Source organism: Tachyglossus aculeatus, chromosome 21 (assembly GCF_015852505.1).
Source record: "Tachyglossus aculeatus isolate mTacAcu1 chromosome 21, mTacAcu1.pri, whole genome shotgun sequence".
Classification (NCBI taxonomy): Eukaryota; Metazoa; Chordata; class Mammalia; order Monotremata; family Tachyglossidae; genus Tachyglossus; species Tachyglossus aculeatus.
Window position 1 is genome coordinate 59,882,422 of NC_052086.1, and position 25,510 is coordinate 59,907,931.

The window sequence follows — 25,510 nt, forward strand, 5'->3', positions numbered from 1 at the left end:
GTGCATCTAGCTTTACTTCTATTTATTCTGATGACTTGACACCTGTCCACATGTTTTGTTTTGTTGTCTGTCTCCCTCTTCTAAACTGTGAGCCCATGTTGGGTAGGGACCGTCTCTATATGTTGCCAACTTGTACTTCCCTAGTGCTTAGTACAGTGCTCTGCACACAGTAAGCACTCAATAAATACGATTGAATGAATGAATGAATGCTGACACTTTTAAGAGGAGCTAGGGACAGGTTGTATTTTTTTGCAAATTATTTTCATTGAAGAGGCCTTCCCATGCTTGAGGTAGGCTGCTGGACTGATCCCAGGTATTGGTGTGGTCTGGGTTTACTGGTATCTTGAAATGTGTGAGAGGGTAAAAATAGCTGTGAAAATGTGTCCAAAGCCACTTGTGTAAAGCTGTCAACACTAGCCAGGGAGAACATTATGACAAATGGAGATGGAAGGTTGATGTCTAGCCTAGGATCATTTACTACGGTCCCTCACTCTCTGCCACTTCAGGTGTTTCACTAGAGTTTCATAGATCATCATTTTCCATATTCTGGAGTCCATGAGGTCAATACCTGTTTTCCCTCCCCCTTAGGCTGTGAGCCAAATGTAGGAGAGGGACTGTGTCTAATCTGCATATGCTGAATCTACGCCAGTGCTTAGAACATTGTTTGGCACATAGTAAGGCCTGAACTACTACAGTTATTACTGTGAGGTATATTCCGCTTCCAACCTTGGCTTGTTGGCATCCACCTGATCCATATCCTGTACTGTATGCATTCACTGCATATTCCTCAAAGGAAATAATAAGAGGTGCAGGCTTAGAGGCTCAATATAAATAGCCAAAATGCACCCAAAATCTTTGGGGAAAAAACATCAATCTGGCCATTTTCTCCTTGATCTCCCCATCTCTCTCCCTCTCTCCCTCTCTCTCTCCCTCTCGCTCTCCCTCTCTCTCTCTCTCTCTTCCCTAACACTCACCCAGGTCTTTCTCAAGAGTCAAAATTATTACTGGCTTATACCGCATTTATTTGAAGCAGTTTTGCAGAAAGCAGTTTCTATGCCCCTTCACTTTCCAAAACCATAATTTTCAAGGTGCACTCCTGAGACTGGTCAAATACAAGTTTGTTTGTGACTTTTTAATGGTATTTATTAGGTGCTTACTATACTCCAGGCACTGTACTAAGTGATGGGGTAGGTATAAGCTAATCAGGTTGGACACAGTCCACATCCCACATGAGCCTCACCATCTAAATCCCCATTTTACAGGTGAGGTAACTAAGGTCCAGAAAAATCACACAGTAGATAAGTGTCAGAGCCGGAATTAGGACCCAAGTCCTCTGACTCCCAGCCCATGCTTCATCTACTAGGCCACGCTGCGTCTCTTTATAATGCCGCAAAGCCTCAGTATGAATGCTCATTGGCTACTGTGGTGGGGTTTTGTGTTTGTTCTTTATGGAAGGTGGTGAACCGGAGATGGACGACTACATGGAGACCCTCAAAGACGAGGAGGACGCCCTGTGGGAGAATGTGGAGTGCAACCGGCACATGCTGAGCCGCTACATTAACCCGGCTAAGCTTACTCCCTACCTGCGGCAGTGCAAAGTTATCGATGAGCAGGATGAAGATGAGGTGCTCAGTGCTCCTATGCTGCCCTCCAAGATCAACCGAGCAGGTAAGCCCATTCCCACTTATCCTTTGTGCAACAGTGTTTCCTTCAAATGGCACGAGCCCCAAGAGTCATTCTCGAGAAAGGGGTTGCGGATGTCCAGTGTCTTCTATGGGTAATTTGACCTCCTCTGGGCCAGAAGATGCTGATGAGGTTGGACTGTGAGGGATTAGGAAGAGATACAACAGGGACTGGTAGTTACATCTGGGGCTAGAAGGATAGAGAGAAAAAAATTGACTTTCTCCTCTGGAAAAAGAAGTATGGGCTATGAAGCAGGAAGGAAAGAGAAGCATAGTGATAAAATTTGGAAGTGGGAAAAGGCCGTAGAAATGTATGGGCCTTTTGAGTCATTCTTCACTGAGCTGTTTTGGTGTTGCCCCAGGCCGACTGCTGGACATTCTCCATACCAAGGGAGAAAGGGGCTATGTGGTCTTCTTGGAGAGCTTGGAGTTTTACTACCCAGAACTGTACAAGCTGGTGACAGGGAAGGAGCCCACCCGGAGATTCTCTACCATTGTCGGTGAGTATCATTGTTCCAGTGGCAGTTGGGTAAGAATCAGTCAATAAAACTGTACTTATTGAGCACTTACTGTGTGCACTGTACTAAATGCTTGGGAGAGTGCAGTATAACAGAGTTGGTGATACGTTCCTTACCCACAACAAGCTTACAGCAGATGACTATGTAATTTATATTTTTCGTGTAGGAAAGTGACCATTTTAGAGCTGCGTACACTGCTTGGCTGGTCTTGGTTCTGGAACTTGATGGGCATAAAGGGAATATTTACAGCCTCAGGGGAGTGTTCACAAGGGCATGAGACTTCCAAGGGTGGAACATAATAGTAATAATGATGGCATTTATTAAGCGCTTACTATGGAACATCTTCATACCAAGTGATCTGCTTGCAGATAACATGGTCAATTCAGAAATTGATAGGAGGCTGCCATTGCTCTCCTCCTCTGAAAGAGAAAATGCTAACTTCAGGATATGGTCAAATGCCACCTGAGAATGGTGACAGGCTGATGGTAAAGAGGTGACTCAGCTCTAAGAAATGTATCCCAGCCTCCTTTCCTCTACCCGCCAACCCACTTTCAGACTTGTTGAAAATATCTGGGAGAGGAGGGGATGTCTGCCTGCCATCTAAAACTCAATATGTCCAAAACTGAACTCCTTATTTTCCCTCCCAAACCCTGCCCTCTCCCTGACTTTCCCATCACTGTTGATGGCACTACCAACCTTCCCATCTCACAAGCCCGCAACCTTGGTGTCATCCTCGACTCTGCTCTCTCGTTCACCCCTCACATCCAATCCGTCACCAAAAACTGCTGCTCTCACCTCCGCAACGTTGCCAAGATCCACCCTTTCCTCTCCATCCAAACCGCTACCCTGCTGGTTCAATCTTTCATCCTATCCTGACTAGATTACTGCATCAGCCTCCTCTCTGATCTCTCATCCTTCTGTCTCTCCCCACTTCAATCTATACTTCACGCTGCTGCCCAGATCATCTTTGTGCAGAAACGCTCTGGGCATGTTACTCACCTCCTCAAAAATCTCCAGTGGCTACCAATCAACCTACGCATCAGGCAAAAACTCCTCACTCTCAGCTTCAAGGCTCTCCATCACCTCGCCACCTCCTACCTCACTTCCCTTCTTTCCTTCTACAGCCCAGCCCGTACCCTCCGCTTCTCTGCCACTAACCTCCTCACTGTGCCTCGTTCTCGCCTGTCCCACCATCAGCCCCCAGCCCACGTCCTCCTCCTGGCCTGGAATGCTCTCCCTCCGCACATCTGCCAAGCTAGCTCTCTTCCTCCCTTCAAAGCCCTACTGAGAGCTCCCCTCCTCCAGGAGGCCTTCCCAGACTGAGCCCCCTCCTCCCCCTCCCCATCCCCCCCATATCTTTCCCCTCCCCACAGCACCTGTATATATGTTTGTACAAATTTATTACTCTATTTCACTTGTACATATTTACTATTCTATTTATTTTATTTTGTTAATATGTTTCGTTTTGTTGTCTGTCTTCCCCTTCTAGACTGTGAGCTTGCCGTTGGGTAGCGACCGTCTCTATATGTTGCCAACTTGTACTTCCCAAGTGCTTAGTACAGTGCTCTGCACACAGTAAGCGCTCAATAAATACGATTGAATGAATGAATGATTAGAGAGTGTAGAGGACAGAGTAGTGCTTAAATAGGTTAAGATGTAAGGCCCCCTCTTCTGGATGAGGTGTCTTTAGGTAAAAAATCACATTAATCATATGGGAAATGTCACATCATTGGAGGAATATAATCACAGTATGCTCCCTCGTCCTCTATTTTGGAAGTGTGATTTGTGGGCTTAAGTCTTTGGGGAGGGAAATGCATCTGAAGAATAAGCACTCTCTAAAATGAGTAGTTGGAGTCATGCAACTGGGGCCATGCCAAAGATGCCCAAATTGTTAGTCCATCGGGGTTTTGGCAATAAATTAAGGTTCAATTCACTCATATAACCCCACCCCCTGCACATTATAAGCAAACCCCCCTACCTCCTCTCTTCCTCTATCTCAGCCTACTCTAAATCCCCAGTGGGGCTGGGACCCTAATGACTCCTTTTCCTTTATTTCCTCCCCCAACCATTTCCCACACCCTGACTTGGCTTGAGTCTAAACTGCTACCACCATATGTCCATTACCCCAAGGTTCATGACCATTATGTCCCCCATTTTCTGCAGTGGAAGAGGGCCATGAGGGCCTCACTCATTTCTTAATGAATGAGGTTATCAAGCTGCAGCAGCAGATGAAGGCCAAAGATGTGCAACGCTGTGAGCTCCTGGCCAAGTCCCGCCAACTGGAAGATGAGAAGAAACAGCTGATACTCACTCGGGTGGAGCTGCTGACCTTCCAGGAAAGGTATTACAAGATGAAGGAGGAGAGAGACAACTACAATGATGAATTGATCAAGGTGAAAGATGACAACTACAACATAGCCATGCGATATGCCCAGCTGAGTGAGGAGAAGAACATGGCAGTGATGAGAAGTCGGGATCTCCAATTAGAGGTGAGCTATGCCCAGCTATTGTTTGGACCCTGGGAGGGGTTAAAACTGGACTAGTTGCCTCAAACTGGACTGGTTGCCTCACCCTTTCCTTTATTTGAACCAGGTAAGCTAGGCCTTAATACCTGCTCATATCGCCTGAACTGAATTCCAAATATCACCTGAGTTTCACAAGGAGGTATTTATTACTCTGGATTGGAGAGAGGAGGTCTTGTCCAAGAAAACTTTTTCTAAGATAGTGATGTTCTGGGGGAGTAATATGACAAGCTCCATTTGGTTTTTCAGGAGGAAAGAATCTTTGTTCCATGGGAGTAATGTTCTCCCTCTAATGAAAGGAATATTTGTTCAGTTTCTTCCACTGACAGTACCTTTCCTGGACTAGACCATTGAGGTCTATCTAGCTCAGGAAGAAGCTTGGAATAATTGTCCCCCACGATATCCATCTCTCTTCAAAAACATTATGATCCTTGGGAGACGGGACTGATTATAGATGAACTAGAAAAGATAAAAGGAGGTGACTTAATTTAGCATTATCTTCTCTTCTTTATGAAGAAACTTTATCCTTGCCCTTTCCCTTCCTACTAGACACAGCGAAAGCAACCCCAGGCACATGAATTGCATCAAAGATGGTTCCTGGGCTAGGGTACTGGAGAGTCATAGGATTCAGTTCAGTCATCTCTCTGCTTGTGCTTATCTCGTTCTGCTTGACTCTCTCACTGATCTGTGGGGTTGGCCCAGATTGATCAACTGAAGCATCGGTTGAATAAGATGGAGGAGGAATGCAAACTGGAGAGAAATCAATCATTGAAGCTCAAGAATGACATAGAAAATCGGCCCAAGAAGGAACAGGTTCTGGAACTGGAACGGGAGAATGAGATGCTGAAAACTAAAATCCAGGAGTTACAGTCTATAATTCAGGTGAGCACCTCTGGTTGTGGATGTTATATAGATGATGTTATATAATCATTTGGGCACCACAAGTGATTAGGAGAGCAGAGAGAGAGAGAGACTAGTCCTTGAAGTTTCCAATGAATCCAAATATGGGAAGTCCTCAACTTGACATTTTGAATTATAATAAATGACCCCTACAGAGTGTAAGTGGGAGTTGTGGAGTTACATAATAATAATAATAATAATAATAATAATAATAATAATGGTACTTGTTAAGTGCTTACTATGTGCCAGACACTGTGCTAAGCACTGGGGTGGATACAACCAAATGAAATTGGACGCAGTCCCTATCCCATGTGGGGCTCACAGTCTCAACCCCTGTTTTACAGATGGGGCACAGAGAAGGGAAGTGACTTGCCCAAGGTCACACAGCAGACAAGTGGTAGAGCCGGGATTAGAACCCATGACCTTCTGACTCCCAGGCCCATGCTCTATCCAGTATGCCATGCTGCCTGAGGGCCTTGGAGAAATTAGGAAACAATTTTAAAGGGATTGAGGGTAGAGAAAGCAATAAAAGTTTCCAGAAGTCAAGGGATGGAGTGGGAAAGGTTTGAGGTTGGGGAGATAGTTATTTAATCCTCAGGTGGAGTCACGAGGGAGGATCGACACCTCCATTTCATTTCGAATAAAGTAAAAGTTACCTGCCCTAGCACCAGACTTATTCAACTCAATATAATTATGGCATTTATTAAGTGCTTACTGTGTGCAAAGCACTGTTCTAAGCGCTGGGGAGGTTACAAGGTGATCAGGTTGTCCCGCGAGGGGCTCACAGTCTTAATCCCCATTTTACAGATGAGGTAACTGAGGCACAAAGAAGTTAAGTGACATGCCCAAGTCACACAGGTGACAATTGGCGGAGCTGGGATTTGAACCCGCAAGCTCTGACTCCAAAGCCCGTGCTCTTTCCATTGAGCCATGCTGCTTCTCCCCTTCTAGACTGTGAGCCCACTGTTGGGTAGGGACCGTCTCTATATGTTGCCAACTTGTACTTCCCAAGCGCTTAGTACAGTGCTCTGCACACAGTAAGCGCTCAATAAATATGATTGAATGAATGAATATTATAAGTATTATTATAAATATAATTATAAGTATACTAATGAAACTGTTACCCGTCTACGATTGATGACACACAATTATGCAATTTTGGTGAAACTAGACTATCCGAACTGTGTTCAAGAGGCGATCCCCAGAGGGAAAACTGTCTCCACCTTTTAACTTAGGATGCAGTTTTCAGGAGCCAGTTGTCATAAATTCAAGGTTTAATGTCTGTCTCCATGGAGGCAGAGGATGCATCCATGGTCTCAACACCAAACACCACCCACTCTTATTCCCAGTAAGCATTCCCTTAAATCTCCTTGTGGGTATAAAAAGGCCAACCAAGAAAAAGTTACCTCTCTCATGGAAAAGAATAAGGTGACTCTTCCTCCTTGCTTGTCACTCCCTCCCACTCAGCCCTCATTATCTTGTGTGGTAAATCTTGCCTCAGAGCAGAATTAAATCAAAGCAGATTGATAGATAATTCAGATGTCGAGCCTGAAAGGTAGATCTGCTTCCTCGTTATGGCCTACAAAATGTTTGCAAACCAGCAACTGATGCTGTCAGTTCTTGTAAAAGCACTGCAGAACAGTAGAAGCCCTGATACTCCGGAGGGCAAGGAAAGTTTCTTTTTTCTTTTTAGGCGATAACGCTTCTTAAAAGGATAAGCTTCTTAAAGATTCCAAAAGACATTCCTCCCTTCTCTTTCCCTATCAAAATACCCTGCTCAAATTTTGTGTCTTTCCCTGGCTCTTAGCCTCACTTCTTCCTTCCCTGTCTCACCTCCCTCACCTATAGATTTAAATTTTTTCCTCTTAGGCTGGGAAACGGAGTCTGCCAGATTCAGACAAAGCTATTTTGGATATCCTGGAACATGACCGTAAAGAGGCATTAGAGGATCGACACGAACTAGTGACCAAGATCTTTAACCTACAGGAGGAGATCCGACAGGCAGAGGAGCTGAGAGACAAGGTGAGAACCCAAAGCCAAAATCAGGTTCCAATCATTAAATCAATAGTATTATTGAGCACCTGCCTTTTGCTGAACACTATACTAAATTTGGGAGAGCACTGTTGAATTGGTAGATATGATTCATGGCCTCAAGGAGTGAATAATCTAGAGGAAGAGACAAATACTAAACTAATTCACTGATAGGAAGGACAAGGAAAAACAAGTATGTAGAAGAATAAGTGCTTAAGCAATAATATATTTAAGAAAATATATACAGTCAGTCAGTGGCATTTATTGAGTGGTTGTTTTGTGTCAACCACTGTACTTGGTGCTTGGGTGAGAACAGTACAGTAGAGTTGGTAGACACAACCCCTGCCCACAAGAAGCTTACAGACTAGAAAGGGAGACCAACATAAAAATAAATTACTGCCCGTTATTGGGTAGGGACCATCTCTATATGTTGTCGATTTGTACTTCCCAAGCTCTTAGTACAGTGCTCTGCACTTAGTATGCTCAACAGAAATGATTGAATGAATGAATGAATATATATGTATTTAAATGTCATGGGACTGGGGATGGGGTGAATATCAAGTTCTTAAGGGGTACAAATCCAAGAACAGAGATAACATAAATGGGAGGGTGAATGGGAAAAATGAGGACCTAGTCAGGGAAGGCCTCTTGGAGGAGATGTGATTTTAGTAGGAGTTTGAAGGTGGGATTAGGGACTTGAAGGTGGGAGAGCCAATGGCAGCTGAAGGTCCAGTGAAGGTTAATGTGTGGGCGGGGAGTCGGGAGAAGGGATAAATTGAGAAAGCATAAGTAAAGAAGAGTCAGTGCTGTTGGTGGTTCTGACACCTCTTCTGTCCTAAGCCCCTGGCACAAATGCGGGTCTCTCCAGTCTGTTCTGTTATATAGAAGACATTTGAGGAGGGAAGATTGGTATCCTTGACTGTGAGGTAAATTACTTAACTATAGCAACCCAATAACACATCTCTGCTTCTGTTATGGGACTTCACTTCTGCATCATGGATTAAAAAGTACTCCAACTTGCCAGGATTCAAGAAGAAGTGAGGAAATGAGAGAGACCGAGAAAGTCCAGGCAGGGTCTGCCAATTGATTGCTTGACAAATTCATTGATTGCCTTTATCACTGACAGTACCTGGAGGAGAAAGAAGACCTGGAGCTGAAGTGCTCAACGCTGGGGAAGGACTGTGAAATGTATAAGCACCGTATGAATACAGTAATGATCCAGTTGGAGGAGGTGGAGAAAGAGCGAGATCAGGTACCTGGATAAGGGCAGGGAGGTGGAGGTGGCTGAAGGCAGCGATGTGAGATTGTATTGAGTTCTCCATTTATTGGGAATCGAATGCCTTGACTTGAAGGGTTTGAGTGTAATAGGATCAAAAGACCCATAACCCCTTTTACATCGGCCATTTGTTTCTGTTACAGCACTCAGTCGTGTAATAGGACTGGCTGAGTGGGAGATAATTGTGAATCTGTATCACAACAAACTACATCCTGGTAGGGTCCCTACTCAGGAAATTTCAGACCCAAGACCTAACTGCCATCTAGATTCCTCTGGGCTGTGATTGAACAGTTCAGACCAGGGAATGGGAGACTAAGGGCAAACGAGAGGTGGAGGAATTTGGGGAAGGAAAAGGGTTGAAGCACCGAAAGAACAGAGAAGTGCCATAAGAGGATATTGTGCACTGAGCCTGAATCCCAAGTCATGGTTTAGGTCCAGAGAAAGCTGAGAAATATTACTGGGAGGCGTTTATCTCTTTGGGATGATTTGGGTATTTGATCTCGTTTTTTTTCCCCTACAGGCATTCCACTCCCGTGATGAAGCGCAAACACAGTACTCACAGTGCCTCATAGAGAAGGACAAGTACAGGAAGCAAATCCGAGAGCTGGAGGAGAAGAATGACGAGTTGCGGATAGAGATGGTCCGTAAGGAAGCCTGCATCGTCAACCTGGAGAGCAAGGTCCGGAGACTTTCAAAAGACAGCGGTGGCCTTGACCAGGTATGGCTCTGTCACTTCAACCCATCCACAGTGGTTATTGAGTACCCTACAGGAAGCAACATAGCGTTGTGGATAGAGCATGGTCTGGGCGTCAGAAGGTCATGGGTTCTAATCCTCATTCCACCACTTATCTGCTGAGTGACCTTGGGTGAGTCACATTACTTCTCTGTGCCTCTGTTAGCTCATCTCTGTAAATTGGGGATTGAGACAATGAGTTCCACATGGGACAGGGACTGTGAGCAACCCAATTTGCTGGTATCCACTCTAGCACTTAGTACAGTAGCTGGAACATAGTATGTGCTTAGCAAATACCATAATTATTATTATTATTACTACTCTGTGTGAGCACTGTACCAAGCACTTGGAAGAGTACAGTAGAGCCAGAGGACCTGAGATCTAATCCCAGCTTTGCTACTTGCCTGCTGTATGACCTTGGGCAAGTCACTTAATCAATGATATTCAATGAGCACTTACTATGTGCAAAGCTCTATACTAAGCACTTGGGAGCATACACTACAATCATAATGATGGTATTTGTTAAATGTTGACTCACTGTTATAAGAGCTGGGGTAGACACAAGCTAATCAGGTTGGACATAATCCCTGTCCCACATGGGGCTCACAGTCTTAATCCCCATTTTACAAATGAGGTCACTGTGGCACTGAGAAGTGAAGTGATTTGCCCAAGGTCTCACAGTAGACAAGTGGCAGTTCCAGGATTAGAACCCAGGTCCTTCTGAATCTCAGGCCCATGCTCTTTCTACTAGGCAATACTGCTTCTCCAGCAGAATTAACTTAACTTTTTTGTCCAAATTTCCTCATCTATAAAATGGGGACTCAATACATGTTCACCCTCCTACTTTGACTGAGAGCCCCATGAGGGACAGAGATAGTGTTTAATTCCTACCTTTTGTATATTCTCCCAGAACTTAGTACAGACAGTGTTTAGCACACAGTGAGTGCTTAATAAATTCTATTACTACTACTACTAAGACTGTGAGCCCCATATGGGACAACAACTCTCTCCAACCTGATTAACTTGTATCTACCCCAGTGCTTAGCAAAGTGCTTGACACATAGTAAGCACTTAGCAAGTACAATAATAATAATAATAATAATAATAATAATAATATTTAGGTTTATTGCTGAGGCTTTTCTCAGGATCGCACCTGGAGAGTTTCCAGAACTTTACCACTCTCAGCTATGGGAGGGAGAGGCATGCAGAGGCATACCCATTTAATTCCTACCTTGGGCAGTAGCTAGCAAGTGGAAGACAATCTGCTATAAGTCAAAACTCATCTTTTCGGGGCAGAAGCAGCATGGGAGGGAGTCAAGGGTGGAGATTCAAGTTGATTGTGTGGAAAAAGACAATGGTAAACCATTTCCATATTTTTACCAAGAAAACTCTATGGCAGCATGGCTTAGTGGAAAGAGCATGGGCTTTGGAGTCAGAGGTCATGGGTTCAAATCCCGGCTCCACCAATTGTCAGCTGTGTGACTCTTTGCAAGTCACTTAACTTGTCTGTGCCTCAGTTCCCTCATCTGTAAAATGGGGATTAAGACTGTGAGCCCCACGTGAGACAACTTGATCACCTTGTATCCCCCCAGTACTTAGTGCTTTGCATATAGTAAGTGCTTAACAAATACCATCATTACTTATACTACCAGAATGATTGCAGATGGAAATGGGTTTTCTGGGAGAGATGGGTCCATGGAGTCACTATGGGTGGGAAATGACAGCATAAGACAACAACAATATTGCTGTAGGTAGAGCACTGTATTAGATGCTTGGAAACATTCCCTAGAAATAAATAAGACACAGTTCCTTCATTCATGGAATTTCCAGTCTAACAGCATTCTATAGGAATAAGAGTAAAAGCACAGACATATTGACAGAAAGGGAATCAAAGATGATGGTATGGTTGTGAGCTGATAGAGGTTGGTACTACTGCTGACCATGATGGGAACTTGGAGGGGAGGAGGCTTTGGAGACAAGGTGAATTCAGTCTTTTCCCTCCCACACTGTGTTTTGTGACATTGAGATTGAGGAATCTTGATGATTCTATTTCCCTGTAATCCCATGGCAACTGGTACTTGCTATATTTTGCCTCTATATTGACTATTGGTGGATTTATCTATCATACAGGGTAGACTTACCCCCTCAGAGGGAAAAGTAAATTTGTTCTGAGGAGAGAAGGGAGAAGAGTGGATTAAAAAACCCCTGCATCATACTATAGTTTAGAAAAACTCCAGTACCATCTTGATCCCAAAGATTTAGTACTAAAATTTCCCCAGTAACATTCAACCAAACGACTTAGGCCACTGAAGAACAGGATGACAGCAACTACCTGGATGATTCAGGCCGATGGAGAATTCTTTTTGTCTGAGGAACCTGTATAGTTGTGTTCCTCCCATCCTGCCCTTTAGACAGTTCCTGGTTTTAACCACTCCAATAGGGTAGAATTTCTCATATTTTTTTTAAAAAGACTCCTGACACTTCACAGCCTCCCTTGGGAACTTTCTACATTCAGTAATCCTCTGGAAATGACACCCTATAGGGTCAGCTAAATCCCCCACATTGGCAGTTACAAATTTAGGCCTGTTTCCTGCCGTTCAGCCTCCAGACGAAGGACAGTTTGGACACCCATCTTCTGTGTATTAATCAGTGGTATTTACTGAGTGCTCACTCTGGACAGAGCACTGTACTCAGCACATGGGAGAGTACAGTACAATAGAATTCAGTCAATCAATGGTATTTATTGAATACTGTGTGCAGAGCACTGTAGTAAGCACTTGGAAAAGTACAATATAACTGAGTTGGAAGATATGTTTCATGCCTTGCATTTGGATCTGTGACCTTTGGGCATTTGATATTCACCCTACCCAAAACCCCACAGCACATATGTACATATCTTTAAATTATATATAATAAATTACTTATTTTTATTAATGCCTGTCTCCCCCTCTAGACTGTAAGCTCACTATGGGCAGGGAACTTGTCAGCTAATTTTGTTGTATTCCCCCAAGTGCTTAGCACAATACTCTGCACATAGGAGCTCAATAAATACTATTGACGGATTGATTGATGCCCACAAGGAGCCTAGAGTCTAGAGGACTGTGAGGACCGTAGTGACCTGATGATGGCTGTTAAATCATCCCTCAGCCTTTTCCTCTCTAGGTTGTCTAATCCTACTTACTTTAGTCTTCCCTCAAGGTTTTAGTTTTCAAATCTTTACTCATCTGAGCCTTCTCAGAGTTTTCCTGGAACTGGAACTGTAGTGTGGGGTATGAAGGGAAGATTCCCTTAGGATTACTGAGAATTATGATTGCTTTTCTGACAGTATTATGTTTCTTCTGTTCCTGAATCATGGATTACTTGGCCTAACTTGTTTTCTTTCCAACTCTGCTCCTCTAGAGTTTACCTAGGAATCTGCCAGTAACCATCATTTCCCCAGCCTTTGGAGATCCTCACCCTAAAATCAATGGTCAGGAGGCAGACGACTCATCAACTTCTGAGGAGTCCCCAGAAGACAACAGATATTTCCTGCCCTCTTATCCTCCCAAAAGGAGGATGAATATCAAAGGCATCCAGGTACTCATGAAATTGAGGCTATGATATTTCCCGTCTTTTCTGGAACATATGGCTTTCTCTGAGTAACAGGAGGGTAGAGGTGCTTATGCTGCTCCCCTCCACCCCTTACTTGAAACCTTATTATTAATAATAATAATAATAGTACTTACTAGTGCTTACTATGTGCCGAGCACTGTTCTAAGCACTGGGGTAGGTACACGTTAATCAGGTTGGACACAGTCCCTGTTCTACATTGGGCTCACACACATCCCCATTTTACAGATAAGATAACTGAGGCACAGGGAAGTTAAGTGACTTGCCCAAGGTCACACAGCAGACATGTGGCAGAGCCGGGATTAGAAGCCAGGTCCTTCCAACTCCCAGGCCCATGCTCTATCCACTATGAGTGATTATTTAAAATGTGCCAACCCATAATACTGCTTTGTAACAACTTCCCTTCTCCAGTGTAGGTACAGTGCTAGTAAGATGAGTGACTTCCCCCTTCTAGACTGTGAGCCCTCTGTTAGGTAGGGACCATCTCTATATGTTGCCGATTTGTACTTCCCAAGCGCTCAGAACAGTGCTCTGCACACAGTAAGCGCTCAATAAAAAGGATTGAATGAATAAATGATGCCAGCATTCTTTTGTCCTCACCTAGCTTAAATTGCTACTTGCTCTGGGTGAGTAGAAGACTAGTTATTTCCAAGATGGCTTAGTGAGTGGCTGCCAACTGGGTCCTCCTAGTAAGTGCTCCTGAGGCTGGTGTTATTTCATCAGTTTTCAGGTAATGGCTTGCTGCCCAATGGGCCCAGCCGTTGCAGAGCTCTCCCGACTCTGCCACATGTCTGCTATGTGACCTTGGGCAAGTCACTTAACTTCTCTGAGCCTCAGTGACCTCATCTGTAAAATGGGGATTAAGACTGTGAGCCCCAAGTGGGCCAACCTGATCATCTTGTATCGCCCCAGCGCTTAGAACAGTGCTTTGCACATAGTAAGCGCTTAACAAATGCCATCATTATTATTATTATCAACCAGTGGTATTTATGGAGTGCTAACCATGTGCAGAGCACTGCAGGCTTGAGAGGGTACAATGCCACAGAATTAGTAGAAATGTTCCTGCCCTTAATGAGCTTACATTCTGCTGCATTGACTTCTGAGAGGATGACTTTAGCCTGGTGCAAAAGTCCACGCTGGTCAGCCAATACAAGACGAATACCCTATTGGCCCTACCTTTGCTTTGCTTGGACACATGAACACATAAACAGAGAGCATGAGCTAAATCTGAATTTAGATGAGGGAGAACCCTCCTGGCCTGTGAATGCTGGGAGCCAGGGGAAAAATGTAACCATCTTCACCTAACAATAATTAGAATACTTATTAAGCACTTACTATATGCCAAGCACTGTACTAAGTGTTGGGGTAGATACAAAATAATCAGGTTGGCTACGGTCCCTGTCCCACATGGGCCTTCCAGTCTAAGTAGGGGGGAGAAGGATTTAGTCCCCATTTTATAGATGAGGAAACTGAGGCACAGAGTTAGGTGAGTTGCCCAAGGTCACATAGCATACCAGTGGTGGAGCCAGGACTAGAACCCAGGTCCTCTGACTCCCAGACTTGTGCTCTTTCCTCTAGATCATGAGGCTAACTCAAATGACTCTTGATCCATTCCCTATTCCCTCTCTCTCCCACCCACTGTTCCTTTCTAGAGCTATTTGAATTCCCTTTGCCCATAGCTGCTTTCCTGGGCTCTTGTTGTAGCTGCCGGGAACCTCGTTGTACTGTAATTTGCAGGGAAGACAAGTTTGTAAGAGCGGCTGTCTGATCTGGACCCGAGGGGACCTTCTCATCCCTTGTCATTTCTGCTGCACTAGTCAGGTATCACTGTGCACTGAGTGACTCTTGACTTGCTCTGTGTGAGACGAGTACAGAGGTTGCATTGTGACAAAGGACAAAATGGGTTTCTTTTTTTGTTTTCTAAGTGGCTGTGACATGATCCCTAGGCCCTGTGTGAATTCTGCTGTGTCTTTTTTTCCTCCTCTCTTTCAGCTCCAGAGAGCTAAATCCCCTGTCAGCCTGAAGATAGCATCAGATTTTCAAGGTTAGTGGGAAAATCTGATTCCCCCCACCCAGCCTGTCTGTCAGTCTGTCTCATTCAGTCCATCTGTTTCTCCTGATGTAGCAATCAATCCAGCAGGGTAAACCTTGAGAGGCCCCAGGTTGATGTTTTCTTAGACAGTAATTAATGTTAATCGTCATCTGAAGCAGGCTGGAGTCCTGTTTCTTCAAACAGAACATCTGTGGCTTACTCCACAAACCTCCTATTCCTCTTGGTAGGTCTGCCTGAGTCCCCGAACTGCTTTAGCTGAACTTCACATTTTCGCTAATGGGTTGTCAATTGGAAGAATGCTCAACCTATCTCTAAAACAGTTCACCCCGGAGTCTCAGGGGATGTCAGATTGCATTGCAAATAACATTTGAGATCTGCATAGCACCTGACACTGAGAGGCCTAAAACATTTTAAGGGCCTCCTCTCATTCATTCTCCCTACATCCCTGTGAAACAGGGAGGGTGTGCATTTCATTAACACCATACCCCCAACCCACCCCGTTTACAGAGGAGGAAACTAAGGTGAAGTCAGGGAAATAGGACAGAGCTGAGTATAGAGCTCAAGAATCAAAGCTCCTAGCCCCTGCCACTAGTAGAATTCCTGCCCCTTGGGGTTAGATCTCCTTGTACAGCTTCCAAATGTAAGGATTGATTTTTTTTTCCCTTTGAGAGCAAACACAAGGACATCCCCTATGCCTTGTTATCCTAGTTACCCAGGATATTTTTTTTCAAGCTTCCCATCACATGGGTGAGTACTTTGATGAAGATTCCTTATAGGACCAACCAGCTGCTTTGACCCATCACCTCCTGTCCAAGAGGAAAGAGTGGGATGAGAGAGCTGGATTACAGGGCACTTGACTCCTGCTTGCACTCTCCTAACTGTACATACCAATTCACCTGGCTGCTGGGTAGCAGAAAAAGAAGGAGAGAATGTGAAGATACTCTCCCTTTGAATGCATAATCCTCATGGTTTTATGGGACTCCAAAACATACATGAATCCCAGCCATTTGAAAAACTTTTCAAGACGTTTTCCTCACTGACTCTGAATTTTGGTCTCTTATCTCTATTCTCTCTGGTTCTCTTTCTCCCTGTCTCTTCCTCTGGTCACTGATGAGGACAACAGTCAGGGGACATGAAGAAGATGGAGTGGAAACCAGCATCAATTCTTCCAATCCTCTTTCCATCAAAAACTCTTTCAACAAAATGGTAAGGTGTCCCCACTCTATGTGGCCAACATTTTGGTTTCTTCTGCTTCTCATCCTGAAAGAGTAATGGTCAGTTGGAGATTATCTGTTCCAATGGCCCTGGCCAGGGCCCCAAAGCACTCCTTTTACATTTTTCCTACTAATTTCAGCTGTAAATAAATGCAACCAGAGAAAGAGCACAGCTCATGCAGGCAGGGCCTTCCCCCTCTAGACTGTAAGTTTGTTGTGGGTAGGAAACGTGTCTGCCTATTCTGTTGTATTTTATTTTCCCATGCTCTTAGTACAGTTCTCTGCACTCAGTGAGTAATCAATAAATACAATTGGTTAATTGATTCTGGAAAAGTGGTCTTGGACTAGTTCTGGCTTGCTTATTAGTCCCAACAGTGGCAGAAATGGCTGGTTTGTGCGTATTTGTGATCATCACCTGAAGATCTCCTGATCCTCACCAAACTTTTGCCCTCCCTTAGTTAGTTCTGTCCCCATTGTTTCACTTAAACCCCACAACAGCTGAGCCTTAATCTCTGACAGGACTACAATCTCAGCTCTAATCTTTATAGTCTCACCTTATCCCAGTGGCACTCTTCCATAGTCACAGAATGGCCTTATGTTTATTTAAAGATGTTCCAGCATGGCCTCCAAGAGTACTTACACCTTGTCACTGCCTTCTCTACCAATTTAACACATAGTGGGAAAAGGAGATGAGCCTCCAAAGGCCTCTTGTGACCCGGGCACACTGATGGAAATCCTGCTGCAGCTTCTCAGCCCCCAGCAGTTCTGGCAGCATCGGGAAGGCAGGATGGAGATTCTGTTAGCAGCTGGAGAAATCGGGGCATGAAACCAACCAACTACTTTCCTTCCCGGGACTGCCCTGCAAGCTCCTCCTAACAGCCAGGACCTACCATGTGGCTTCTGGCCTTGCAGGGATTATGTGGCCCAAACTGCTTGGGTCCCTGGAAGCCCAGATTGGGTCAAACAAACCTGAGTCCCCCACCTAGGTACCATTAAAAGCATCTCTGGAAAATTAAAACCTCTGAGAGTCTTGTCAGTGCAGCTTCCAAGGGAAGTCCCCATGGAGTGGGAGGAATCTCTGAATAATAAATGATGTCAGTCTGGAATGGAGGTGGAGTGATGGTGATAATGGCAATGGAGTCTCCTGTCTATGGTCTATCCTCCCACCCCTTACACTCCAACCTTCAATAATGGTGTGCTTCTAGCTTCATAAATGATAATGGAGTCTCCCATCCTAAATGATGGATGAGTCTCAAAGAAGCTGCATGAAGGAATCAGTTGTATTGCTGGCGGTTTGCACAGTGCCCCTCGAACACTCGTCCCTGACTTCATATTCCTCCTGGGGCAAGTGAGTGCAAGAAGTGTGTAGGCTGAGGGGGGGTTGCAGCAGATTGTAATGTGCATGCAAGAGTTTTGTGGACAGAACCCATTCAGAGCCGAAGAGGTTGCAGCAGAGTGCTGATATTATCCTATAGCACTAAAGACCAGCAAATAGTTGTCTTCGAAAGTTCTTCTCTATCCACTGCGATTTCCACCACCCAATGGTAGCTAGGTATTTCCAGGATGCTTGATGAGATTCTCCACCCCTTTGGAGATCCTTTTAAAATAAACCCCCCAAAATTCAGTACAAGTTCATCTGAGGATTTTTCATTCAATCGTATTTATTGAGCACTTACTGTTTGCAGAGCACTGTACTAAGCACTTGGGAAGTACAAGATGGCAACATATAGAGACGGTCCCTACCCAACAACAGGCTTACGGTCTAGGGTGGGAGGATTTTTCCAATCAATCAGGAGTATTTATTGGGTGGCCATGCATAGAACACTATACTAAGCACTTGGGAAGGTACACTATATTTTAATTGGTAGGCACAATTCCTGCCCACAGGCAGTTTACAGTTTACAGGGAAGTTTACTTTAGTTGCCAATTGTTGGGTGCTAAACTCAGACAATTGGGTGCCTTCTCTCAATAACAAATCCAGCCACTTGTCTGCTTTGTGGCTTTGGGCAAGTCACTTAATTTTTCTGTGCCTCAGTTACCTCATCTGTAAAATGGGGATTAAAACTGTGAGCCTCATGTAGGACATTGACTGTGTCTAACCTGATTAGCTTGTATCTACCCCAGTGCATAGTACATTACCTTGCACATAGTAAATGTTTAACAAATGCCATAAAAAAAATCCATTGGAACAAAGCTCCAGAATATACAACTGAAGTTCAGTGTCAGAAAAAGAGATACTGGGATATCGTCCTTCCTTGGCAAACTGCATGCCCTTATCAAACCACCCTTCTATACCGCCCCTTGTCAACCCCTCCTTATACACAGAGCTGTGTATGCCAAAGCACACCAAGCAAAATGATTGGGAAAAAAAGTATGCCCTTTTCTCTAGTCAGGATTTCTAGTGAAAGATAAAGCTACAGCAGCCTCCCCAACTTGTCTTAAAACCAAAAACGGTTTAGTATCTGTGCTTTAGAAAAGGCAGTTAAATAGAGGTTGTGAGTGTTTAACATCCACAGCGGTGTAGTGTGTGCAGATCCCTCTTATTTTGCAGGAACTCAAAGAGTTAGTTCTCTTGCTTCAACTAGAAGATGTAAAATAGTAGTTGTCCAATATTAGTTAACAGTAGAGCTGAAAAGAGAACACTTAAACTAGGAATAGGTTAGTGGAGGGAGGATTTTTGTAGTGTTGCCCTACCACCCCCAAATTACTGTTCAGAATTCCCTAGATCCATTCTCTAGGACCAATATTATTGAAACATTTTATTCCTTTCCCCTTGACCTCAGAGCCAAGATATAATCTAAAAGTAGTCCATCAGTAATATTCATTGAGTACTTACTATGTGCAGTGCACTATTTTACTGAGCACTTGGGAGAGTAAAGTAGAGGTAATAATAATAATGGCATTTATTAAGTGCTTACTACGTGCAAAGCACTGTTCTAAGCGCTGGGGAGGTTACAAGTTGATCAGGTTGTCCCACGGGGGGCTCACAGTCTTAATGCCCATTTTACAGATGAGGTAACTGAGGCCCAGAGAAGTTAAGTAACTTGCCCAAAGTCACACAGCTGACAATTGGCGGAGCCAGGATTTGAACCCATGACCTCTAACTCCAAAACCCGTGCTCTTTCCACTGAGCCACGATCCCTGTCCTCAAGGACTTTGAAGATGAGGAGAGCATTGTACTAACAGATGAGAAGGGGGAGCTCCAGGCAGAAGGGAGGACATGAACAGGAGTTTGGCAGCAAGAGGGATGAGAAGATGAGAACAAAGCACAGTGAGAAAGTCGAATAAAGAGGAACAAAGCATGCAAGCTGAGGTGTAATGAGAAGAGAGCTGATTGATGGCCTTATTAATACCAACAGCCAGAAGTTTCAACTTAATGTGGAGAGGAGGGGTGACCACTGGAGGATTTTGAGGAGTGGAGAGAGGTTTGCAAAATTATATTGCAGAGAAATATCTCGGCAGCCGAGTGAAGTATGGACTGGAGAGAGGAGAGGCCGGAGGGAAGAATGTCAATGAGGAGGCTGATATAGTAGTAGAGACAGGATGTGACAAGTGCTTGGATCAACACGGTGAGAGTTTGGATGCAGAGAAAAGGGTGGATCCTGGAAATCTGGATATTAGGCCATGAGAAGCGGCATGGCCTAGTGGATAGAGAACAAGCCTTGGAGTCAGAAGGACCTATGTTCAAATCCTGATTCCACTACTTGTCTGCTGTGTGTTTTTGGGCAAATAACAATAATAATAATGATGATGATGGCATTTTTTAGGTGCTTACTATGTGCAAAGCACTGTTCCAAGTGCTGGGAGGGGACACAGTGTGATCAAGTTGTCCCATGTGGGGCTCACAGTCTTAATCCCCATTTTTACAGATGAGGTAACTGAGGCTCAGAGAAGTTAGATGACTTGCCCAAGGTCACACAGCAGACATGTGGTGGAGTCGGGATTTTAACCCATGTTCTCTGAGTCCAAAGCCTGTTCTCTTTCCACTGAGCCACTCTGCTTCACTGTGCCTCAGTTACCCCATCAGTAAAATGAGGGTTAAGATTAGGAGCCTCATGTGAGACATGGACTATGTCCAACCTGATTTGCTTGTATCTATCCTGGCACTTAGTACAGTGCCTTGCACATAGTGAGAGCATAACAAATACCATAAAAAAGAACCTGCAGAGTGATCTGCAGGTCCATAATCTATTTTTTTAAAGCATTGGATGTGTGCATTTAAACATGTATAAATGTTTGTCTTTTTTAAAGCAACCACTTAGGCATCGCAACAGCATCATGTCCATTACTGCGGAGCCTCCAGGAAATGACTCCATTGTCAGACGCTGTAAGGAAGATGCTCCTCATCGTAGGTGGGTAACTGCACAAGGGGAAGAAGCACATAAAGATTATTCTGCTGGCTGCTGTGAATTCGGCTTCCTTGTGGGCTAAAAGCTGGGTTGGCTCTACCTCTCTTAGGCTCTCTTGAGAGGAACACAGGTGAAGAATGAGCCCACCAGTCACTGCGGCTCACTAGAGCCACTGGGTGGGACCAGGGCTGCAGAGATTCTCCAATGGAGGTGCAGTAGCACCCTTTAGGATCAGGCTGTGAGTGGGCTGGCTGGGCCCAGATTAATATGTTTTCCATGGTTGACTGGGTTTCCATGGTAAGCTGCCCCTCTTCTGCCCTCCCTCCGCTCCCCGCCCCCCACCAAAGGGACTCCTGAAGGGACGTTTCATGATCCCTATAAGTAAATGACTGGCACTTCTAAGAATCTCCAGGAGGGGTTAAAATAAGGAAGAAGAGGAGAAGCAGGAAGAAACCAAGAACTGAAATCCTAGAATCCTGGGAACTATGACCAAACTTGCTTTTAGCTGCTGTGTTTACGTTTGCAAGTCCCTCTATTTTCCTGTTGGCAAAAAGGCTTATTTTAGGGTGGTTTGGAGGCCTTCCCTACAAAGGCAGGTGTGCTATTGTTAATTTTGCATCCCAAACTCTCCCTTGGTGTTCTATGGACAGAGCCATGTGTGCAGTTGAAGGATTTTTTTTTGTTTTGAGCATTGGAACTGCATAAAGAGTCATTACCTTCCATTCATTCCACTCCTCAGGGCACTTGGGCTGTTTTAGGTGTCTTAGAGAACAGCCCATTGAAGTACAAATAGGCGACAGGCAACCACTGTCTCAAAAGACCCCAGAATCAAAGAAGAAATATCTGGTTCTAGCCAGCAAAAACTCCCCTTCCTTTCCTCCCACCTCCACATGTCATTAAGGCTCCCTTAGCCTCCCCACTCCCACTACAGATTCCCAGCAAAGATTCCCACTGGACTGTTTCATAAAAGGCATAGCCCTCTGTCCCCAGGGTGGGTTCTAATAAGATGTTCCTAATGGCACTATCTCTCTCCACAGAGAGCCCAGCATTGCTTTTACCTTTGCTGTACTGCTCCTGCTTTTGCACACTGTACTTCTTCCTTTAATATGCAGTCCCTGAGTCCCTCCGTGGAATTAATGGAGACTATTGTTCTCTTGGATTCCTAACTGTAATAATAACATTTGTGATATTTGTTACACATTAACATGAGCCAGGACTGTATTAAGCACTAGGGTAGATACAAGATAATCAGGTCAGACACAGTCTCTGTCCCCACATACTAACGGGAAAGGAAAACAGGTATTTAATCCCCAATTTGCAGATGAAAAAACAAAGATACAGAGAAATGAAGTGACTCTCCCAAGGCCACACAGCAGGCAAGTGACGCTTTGAGTCAGAATTAAGACCCAGGTCCCCTGATTCTAAGATCCATGTTCTTTCCACTAAGCCACACTACTTCTCTAACTGTGTGGTCTAAGTCATTGGACCTTTTGGCTAATGAATTCATAGTCCTTCGTATCCTGGGCCTCCGACAAACCCTAAGCAGTCCTGAAAAGACCCGGATCTTGGTCTACTTAACCAGTTAGCTAGTTGAAGCCTGCCTGTCTGTAAAGCCTATTCTGCTTTACAATCCTCTAAAACCCGTAACCACTTTTTGCCCCCACACTCAAAATGAAAATTGACACTTCTACATCCTTCTTAACTTTCTTCTTTCATGTAATGCCTCCTTCTTAAGAGTGAGTGTGTGGTTTTCTCTCTCTCAGTAACTCTCTTTCTCTTACCTTGTAGCACAGTTGAAGAGGACAATGACAGCCTGGGCGATATAGATGGTAAGTTTTGGGAAGAGTGGAAGGATTTTGCAAGGTCAAGTGAACACCCTGCAGAGTAATAGTGAGTGCATGCAGAGAAAGAGAATCTCTCCATTTTTTTTCCTTTTGATATTTAAGCACTTACTGGGGTAGATACAAGATAATTGGGCTGGACACAGTCCATGTCCCATGTGGGATTCACAGTCTTAGTCTCCATTTCATAAATGAGGTAACTGAGACACGGAGAATAATAATAATAATGGTATGTGTTAAGCGCTTACTATGTGCCAAGCACTGTTCTAAGTACTGAAGAAGTTAGGTGACTTGCCCAAGGTCACATAGCAGACAAGTGGTAGAGCCAGAATTAGAACCCAGGTCCTCTGGCTCCCAGGCCTTGCTCTTTTCTCTAAGCCACACTGCTTCTTTATACTACCGGAGGAAGAACCAAACTGGGGATATGGCCTAGCCCCATAGCGGGAGCATATTTGAATGAGTATGGTTCCATGGGGAGAGGGGTGAGGAGCAGAGAATTGGAGAGTTCCCAGGCACTGGGCGATGGCACCCACAGGTAGACCTGAGATGGACAATCTGCCTTCAGAGGTTTCAACTCCAGCTGCTGAGCAAGATCCTCTCAGGAATGCTAATTCTTGAGCGGATCAGGAGAAACAGCATGGCCTCATGGATAGGGCACCAGCCTGGGACCTGGGTTCTAATCCCGGCTCTGCTGCTTGTCTGCTGTGTGATCTTGGGCAAGTCACTTAACTTCTCTATGCCTCAGTTACCTCATCTGTAAAATGGGGTTTAGAGTGTGAGCACCATGTGCTATCCACTCCCAGTGCTTAGAACAGCGCCTGGCACATAGTAAGTGCTTAACAAATACCACGGTTATAATTATTATTAGAAGGAATAGGGTGTCCCCTTCTGAATAGTGTGTGTTAGGTGAACCGGGTCCTTAGGGACAGGACAAAAGTTGATGTTGGAAGGAAAGAGGCAAAGGAAGCTTTATTGTCCTCATTCTGGATAGGATTCCTCTCTAGACTGTAAGCTCATTGTTGGCAGAGAACATGACTACTAACTCTATTATACTGTACTCTCCCAATCGCTGAGTACCGTGCTCTATACACCATAGGCACTCAATTAATGGAACTAATTCTTACTGTAAAGCCAGTTGCGGTGGCTGAGGAAGAGCAGGAGAAAAGAAGACACAAAACCAGTAAAAAGGGGCCTTGGGACCAACAGACAGAGCTGGAACAGCTTCGGGGGCCTTTTTCTTCGGGGTCTGAGAATTCTTCACATCCCTGGCTCTGAGCCCAGTTGACTCTGCATTTGGATGTGTTCCAAGGTTTTATGAGAAGAGATGGGGATCTGTAGCAAGCCAAATCCATCCCAGGAGTTGCTTTTCCTCCCCCTTATCTGACCTGAACCTTGTTGGTTCCTCCCCTCCCCACACAATTTGGCCAGGGCTGTCTCAGCAACCTCTTTAGTATGGGGCCGGGGGTTTTTTTTCAGATGACAGCCATGACCGGTATTCCTACGGGCCGCCGTCTGTGCACTCCTCCTCCTCCTCCCACCAGTCTGAGAGCCTGGATGCCTTCGAACTTGAACAATTCAACATCATGTTCAGGAAGTTCTCTCTGGAGAGGTACTGCAGTGGGTAACCAGACAACAGAGCTGGGACAGGATGGTGTGGAACTCTTTTCCTGACTTTCTGGGAATAATTCAACTTCTTGCCCAAAGGGATGCCTGAAAAATATCTCACCTGCCCTCCCCATCCCCATCATGACAACAGTAAAAAGGTTCAGCCCAGACCCTCCAAGTTGCCCTGAAACCCCTCTTCAGTTTTGGGATCTAGGTAGCAGGGTTGGCAGCCAACTCAAATGAAATTTGACAATCCAATTTCAGGGTAAGAGGTGGGCAGTGGGGAAAAGGTTCAAAATGGAAGACAGATTGCTTATAACTTCCCATTCCTCTCTGGGACCTTGAATAGCACCTTCCACAAAGTTGCTGCCATTTCCCTTCTGGACTTGCAAGGATCCTGTTGCTCCTGCTTTCTCAAATAACTTAGTAGTTATTTGAACGCTGAATGCCAGTTTCTCTCAAAGTCATTATGTTTCAGCATCTCAAAAACTCAAAAAGCTGGTATCCACAAATCGCCTTCCTGCATCTTGAACATTCCTGGGTGGAAGGTTTCTATTTCTAGTCCTTGCTAGCCAAGAAAAGCACCATTTACACTGCTTCTCTCCCTCCTGGCCACAGACCTTTCCGGCCATCGGTCACCTCTGTTGGCCACATCAGGAACACCTGCCATCAAGTCCAGCGCACCACGCTGAATGGAGAGAACCTCATCACTGAAGTCACCCTGCTAGGAGGGAATGAGAGAGGAAGTTTCATTCACTCTGTCAAGCCGGGATCCCTGGCAGAAAAAGCGGGCCTCCGGGAGGGACACCAGCTGCTACTGGTGAGGATTTCAAAAAAAAAAAAAAGAAAAAAGAAAGAAAGGTTCACTTGATTCTCCTTTCAATTTCTTCTCTGCTTTTATGGCACTGACAAATGGTGAGCTCCTAGCTCGCCAGCAGGCCTGCATGGTGCTTCCAAGTCTGGCTGGGAACTCCTTGGAACGGGAGGGACTTTAACCATTGCCCAGCCCATCCCATCCTGGGCCTCCTAAAGTAAGTGTCATTCGATAGAGGTAGCCATAAGCCATATCCCATTTTGGCATTTCTGAAGCACCATCATATAGCCCTTCCAAATGCCCTCCACCCCCATACTCACACATATAATCAGATGAAAGGGAAGACAAACAAGAACTATTGAA

General features: G+C 44.8%; 1 protein-coding gene across 1 annotated transcript in view; it reads left to right on the forward strand.

The window, feature by feature from the left end:
* Nucleotides 1-1,448: 1,448 nt before the first annotated feature.
* Nucleotides 1,449-25,510, forward strand: part of CARD11 (caspase recruitment domain family member 11) — a 44,973-nt gene continuing 20,911 nt past the window's right edge. The window contains exons 1-14 of the mRNA XM_038762977.1: nucleotides 1,449-1,668; nucleotides 2,045-2,182; nucleotides 4,364-4,689; nucleotides 5,425-5,604; nucleotides 7,492-7,644; nucleotides 8,780-8,905; nucleotides 9,450-9,647; nucleotides 13,062-13,238; nucleotides 15,264-15,315; nucleotides 16,448-16,530; nucleotides 20,790-20,890; nucleotides 22,676-22,716; nucleotides 24,205-24,337; nucleotides 24,952-25,153. Of these exons, the coding sequence (XP_038618905.1) occupies nucleotides 1,449-1,668; nucleotides 2,045-2,182; nucleotides 4,364-4,689; nucleotides 5,425-5,604; nucleotides 7,492-7,644; nucleotides 8,780-8,905; nucleotides 9,450-9,647; nucleotides 13,062-13,238; nucleotides 15,264-15,315; nucleotides 16,448-16,530; nucleotides 20,790-20,890; nucleotides 22,676-22,716; nucleotides 24,205-24,337; nucleotides 24,952-25,153 (2,130 nt within the window). The remainder of the gene's footprint in view (nucleotides 1,669-2,044; nucleotides 2,183-4,363; nucleotides 4,690-5,424; nucleotides 5,605-7,491; nucleotides 7,645-8,779; nucleotides 8,906-9,449; nucleotides 9,648-13,061; nucleotides 13,239-15,263; nucleotides 15,316-16,447; nucleotides 16,531-20,789; nucleotides 20,891-22,675; nucleotides 22,717-24,204; nucleotides 24,338-24,951; nucleotides 25,154-25,510) is intronic.